This window comes from Arachis ipaensis, chromosome B03, assembly GCF_000816755.2.
Source record: "Arachis ipaensis cultivar K30076 chromosome B03, Araip1.1, whole genome shotgun sequence".
NCBI classification, from domain to species: Eukaryota; Viridiplantae; Streptophyta; class Magnoliopsida; order Fabales; family Fabaceae; genus Arachis; species Arachis ipaensis.
Window position 1 is genome coordinate 112,148,360 of NC_029787.2, and position 5,561 is coordinate 112,153,920.

Genomic DNA, 5,561 nt, shown 5'->3' on the forward strand with positions numbered 1-5,561 from the left:
GAATATCTTTTTTGAGAAGCTATAATTTACATTTTTTTTAAAAGATCTTTTTTTCTTAAAAAAAAGATATTTTCATGTAATAAATAAATAAAAAAATATTTTTATATTATTATACTCAAACATAATTAATAAATAAAAAATATTTTTACATAAAATATCCAAACATAAAATTATTTTTATTTTTTCATAAAATCTTTTAAAAAAAATAACTAAAAAAAATCTTTTCTTAAAAATTAACCAAACAAACTCATAATCTCAAGATCATTATTATTGTTAAAAGGAAACTTATTTTTGAGAACTTGGATTAAGTATTAATGTATCATCTGTTTTGGTTCGACCTATCACTAGTAAGTGAACTGTAGACTAGATCTATAAAGGGATAAAGATCTGAAAGAAAAAGTAAGAGAGATATATAGGAGTCAACAGAAGCAACGGTCAAGATGAAAGGCGCACTGTGGAGAGCGAAAGAGAGAAGCGGAGTAACATTTACCCTGAGTGTGTTGGCCAGTGAGACACAAAGATTCGCTTTCGCAACGCCCAACGAACATAAAGTGCTCAGACACAGAGTGGGAGAGAAGAGAGAGAGGACTCTCACGCCGATGAAGTTCACCGGCCACAATGCCACCGCCACCCAGCGCGGAGGAACCGGAGCCGGAGGCGGAGGCCGTGGCCGGAATCTCCTCGTTGGTGTGAAGTTGGATCCCTGGAGCCGGGAGCTGCTGACGTGGACGCTCCTCAAGGTCGCCGAGCCCGGCGACGTCGTCATTGCGCTTCACGCCGTCTCCTCAGGTCCCTCTCTCGCTCCTCTCCCTCTAGTTTCTATTCTTTCTGGAACTTTCTAGAATGTAGCTTATTTTTTTCTCCTTTTGTGCAGAGAATGCTGCATCTATGCTCTCTCTTGTGAAGGCTTTTGATTCAGTTCTTGGTGTGTACGAAGGCTTCTGCCACTTGAAGCAGGTTCACTTGAACATTTATATTATATTTTAATTAAGTAATTAATTTTTTTTGCACTTTCTTAACGGTTTATCTGGAATGCCTAGAATACGAGGGAAAGAAAATGAGCGGTTACAACTACTGCCTGTTAGTTACTTTTATTAATCAGAAAAACCTCAGGTTGTCCATAACGCTTTTAAGTTCATTGTCATTTTTTTTTTGGGGGACTAGGTTGAGCTGAAGCTTAAAGTGTGTAGAGGCACATCGGCGCGGAAACTGCTTGTGCAGGAAGCGGAATCTCTTGGTGCTGATACGGTTATTTTAGGAACTTCTCAGAGCTTTTACGCGCTCCGGTCTTCGGCAGCCATTGCCAAATACTGCGCAAAGAAATTACCTAAGTGTGTATCTGTATTTGCTGTTGATAGTGGCAAAGTTGCATTCCGCAGAGAAGCTACTGTTATGAGTAGTGATCAAGGTTTTTATCTTTCGTACCCTTTGCTCTATATCCACTCGGTACAAAGCCACTTTTATTTCAGTTTCTGTTAGTTTAACTTTAGTTATGTTACTTGTATTGCGTGTTTGTCTTGATGTGTAATAGTTCGATGTCAATGTGGACTGCAATTTTATTGATAGATTTATTTATTTTTAACTTTCATGGCAGTAAAACCAAATGCAAGCCCCACCTTCATAAGCAAATCTTTATCGAAAAAGAGAAGCCAGAAGAGCAATGAATGCTGTGTACGGCTGTTAGTGTTGCCAGATAGTTCTACAACCACACATAAGGAGGGGTTGGCTGATAGTCACAGACAGGAAAATTCACTGGCTTTGGTGCCAATTCAAAAGCCTGATGATGCTTCTAATTATTCGATTCCGGTGGTCAAATCAGACTGTTCAAAACCAGATAGTTCTGCAGCTCTACTTAAGGAAGGGTTGAATGATAGTCAGAGACAGGAAAATTCACTGGCTTTGGTGCCAATTCAAAAGCCTGATGATGCTTGTAGCTATTTGAATGCAGTGGTCAAACCAGACCGTCTAAAACATGGTTGGTTGCTACTGCGCCAGGTGTTTCTGCCAAAAAGGAATAAGCAGAAATTTATGGTGAAAAATACCCCTTCTTTTCACCTGGCATCAGAACAACCTAACTCTCCTTCTGCTGTAGTCCATGTTGATGAGGAACAGAATATTGATCCTATTGGCGATTGCAACCTAGATGCAGAGAGTGGTGCCATTGTGCCATATGAATCGGATGATATTGCTACTCCTTCTCCACTTTTTTGTCATTCCAGTGTCACTCCTGAAGAATTGTTGGCCTTACAAGAGAAATACTCATCTTCCTGCAAATTGTATAGTTTCCAAGAACTTGTATCCGCAACAGCAAACTTCTCGAGTGGTTTGTATTAATCAGTCTAATATCCTTTTGCCTTTTCCCCCCTTGCTGCTGCTTGTTTGTGATATCTTCTGATATGTTCTCTTTATTACATTTTCAGAAAATTTGGTTGGAATAGGTGGGTGTAGTCATGTTTACAGAGGATGTCTTGCAGAGGGCAAGGAATTGGCAATCAAAATTTTGAAGCCATCTGAAAATGCTATAAAAGATTTTGTTAAGGAAATTGAGATCGTCACAACTTTGCATCATAAGAACATTATATCTCTATCTGGATTTTGTATTCACAGCAATAATTTACTACTGGTTTCTGATCTTTTATCAAGGGGAAGCTTAGAAGAAAACCTCTATGGTAAATACTTGTTTGCCTTTTTCCTCTAGCGATTACCTTAATCTATTTTTTTGCACCCCTCTAATTTGCATTTCTTCCTTGTGTTTTCTGGTAAAGGCAACAAGAATGATTGCAGTGCATTTGGTTGGCAAGAGAGGTACAAGGTAGCTGTGGGTGTAGCTGAGGCATTAAACTATCTGCATAATCGATCTGCACATCCTGTGATCCATAGGGATGTAAAATCTTCTAATATCCTTCTTTCAGATGATTTTGAGCCTCAGGTATTTGAACTTATTTTTGTTCCCATGCTTCATTAATTTTTTCTACTTTCAGAATCTTCTCCCACTTGGTCTCAATTTTCCACATCCCTAAGCAACTAGTTTATCTGTTCAGCTGTCAGATTTCGGACTGGCTAGTTGGGGTGCTTCTTCATCCCATACAAGTACTGATGTAGCTGGAACTTTTGGGTACATAACAAGTCCTCTGGTTCCTCTTTTGCTTTGTTACCTATAGTGTTGACTGTCCCTGAATATTTTCACTTTTCTCTGGCAGATACTTAGCTCCTGAGTATTTTATGCATGGTAAAGTGACTGACAAAATTGATGTATATGCTTTTGGTGTTGTACTTCTTGAGCTTCTCTCAAGTAAGAAGCCAATTAATAATGTATGTCCTAAGGTCCAACAGAGCCTTGTTACGTGGGTACGTTCGTTTTTCCATGTTCTATTTTCAGCATCTACACATGCATCCCATGAGACACGGGTCCTAATATTTGGAAATCGTTGTGGTTGATGACAATATGCAGGCAACGCCAATTTTGAAGGAAGGAAAGCTTTCTGAGTTACTTGATCCAAGTCTAGGTAGTGATTACAACCATTGTCACATTCAAAGAATGGTTCTAGCTGCGACTCTTTGCATTAGACGATCTTTTAGATGGCGGCCTCATATCAGCCTTGTAAGTCTTGCCTGCTCAGGTTTTCTCTACTTACCCTGCCTTTTGTTTTAAATATTTTCATGTATGTTTCCTTAATTACAGATATTGAAGCTCCTACAAGGTGTTGAAGAAGTGATAAGATGGGCAGAACAAGAAGTTAATGCATCGGAGGAGCTTGACAGATTAGATGGGGAGCCAGTTTCAATTGATATTCAGTCGCATCTAAGCCTTGCTTTGCTGGACATAGAGGATGATACAGATTCAATTAGTAGCACTGAGCAGTTTATATCAACTGAAGACTATTTTAGGAGAAGATGTAGTCGCTCGTCAAGTTTTGCCTAGAATGTCGTCGCAGTACTGACAGATGTCTATATTATGTGTTTTCTTAGGTTAGCTTTCCAAATTCTGCAGCAATAATGCAGGTTGGCTCTTAGGAAGAGTAATCCCAAAAGTTTTGGGGTTTAGGTCTCTGTTCATATTTTCCACGATATGGTTGTAGTCAGCTTCCTCGCACTTAATGTCATTTGAGCTTTTTTCAGCATCAAGTGTATAGATTTGACTCGAACCACCAGCCGTAAGTACTTCTCCTTAAAGATTCTATATCTTCTTGCTCTAATGCTCTGAGCCTATGATATTCATGGTCCACCTGATTGTCGTTACGTCTCACGTGCAACTCCTATCCTTGAATGAAAAAATAAAATCAAAATCATTGTTCCCTCCACCTAATAATATAGATAAAATTTTATTCACAATTCTAATTAGGTATTTGACTATTTGTTAGGGTGATTGTTTTTTACCAAAGATACTGGTAAATTGATTCAATTAATGGTTTAAAATTTATTTTTAAGTTTTTTAAATTTAATACTTTTAATTACAAATAAAAATTATTAAAACTAATTTTTAATAAAAAATAATTAGTACTCATTCAAATATAATACAAATATAAATAAATAACTATCTAATATATCTCAAATATCCAAAATTAATTTTTTAAGAGAAATATTAGGCAGTTATCAGAATTTATTATTTTTTACTATTATTTAGCCATCAATTCAATTTCTCTCAATTTGGATAAACTTTTAAATAAATTCTTTTGAAAAAAAAAATTAAAATGTAATGACTTTTATTAATAGCAACTTATGAATAAGTTATTTTCTGTTTGAATTTTTATTTTCTGTTTGGATTTTTAGTTATAGAAGTACTTATTTTAAAGTCATAGGGTTTGGATAAATTACTCAAAGAATAGAATTTTTTTTTATCCAAAGAAAATGGATATTAAAATAACGACGATAACAAATACCTTTTAATATTGAATGTTGATTTTACATAACCTAATCCCACTTGTTTTTAAATTGTTTATACTCATAATTCAAACCGGACTCTTTCAAGAACTTTATTTTTAAATTTATCCAACCAGCTTTGTTAAAATGTATTATAGGTCTATTTCCAGTCACCATCTCTTCTTTATATATTTTTATGAATATAATATATTTTGTTCATTGACGAACGAAATTCTCGCGCGATGCAGAATTTTCATAAAAATATAATCGCGTTGTAAGTATAGCTTCTAGACCGACAAGAATTCCTTTCGTACAAAAGTTTTGGTTGTCACAAGTAACAAACCCCTAAATAAATTGATAACCGAAGTATTTAAACCTCGGGTCGTCTCTAAAGGAATTGCAGGGAGGTGTTCTTATTATTGGTTATGAGTCTTATAAATTGGGGGTTCTGGAGTTTGGACAATGGGCACAGATATAATTATAAATTAAAGCAATAAAAATAAATAAGAGATTTTATGTAATTAAATTAAAAGCCTTGACCCGGAGAAGATTAATCGGAAGTTCTATCCTTGTTGGATTTCTCAAGATTAACAGTAATAGGTTGTTGTTTCTACTTGGTTATCCTTTACTAAATAAAGGAAAATTAAGTTGGGAGCCAACTTCTGTTCACAAGGGAAGGATTAGCGTAGTAACTAGAGTGC

General features: G+C 35.9%; 1 protein-coding gene across 1 annotated transcript; it reads left to right on the top strand.

Annotated features, from left to right (window-relative positions):
* On the top strand, positions 462 to 4,239 carry LOC107630933. Its single transcript, XM_016334228.2, has 10 exons — positions 462 to 789; positions 875 to 957; positions 1,165 to 1,408; positions 1,595 to 2,323; positions 2,421 to 2,669; positions 2,766 to 2,929; positions 3,042 to 3,115; positions 3,201 to 3,348; positions 3,452 to 3,601; positions 3,683 to 4,239. The coding sequence occupies exons 1-10, from the start codon at positions 600 to 602 to the stop codon at positions 3,920 to 3,922; spliced, it is 2,271 nt and encodes a 756-aa protein (XP_016189714.1). The 5' UTR covers positions 462 to 599; the 3' UTR covers positions 3,923 to 4,239.

What these genes read in the sequence shown, in the direction of transcription:
- LOC107630933 (XM_016334228.2), top strand. Translation starts at nt 600, where the DNA reads ATGAAGTTCACCGGCCACAATGCCACCGCCACCCAGCGCGGAGGAACC. An exon ending in GCTTCTGCCACTTGAAGCAG is followed by an intron (nt 958 to 1,164) that starts GTTCACTTGAAC and finishes TTGGGGGACTAG; the next exon opens with GTTGAGCTGAAGCTTAAAGT. An exon ending in GATGTAGCTGGAACTTTTGG is followed by an intron (nt 3,116 to 3,200) that starts GTACATAACAAG and finishes TTTCTCTGGCAG; the next exon opens with ATACTTAGCTCCTGAGTATT.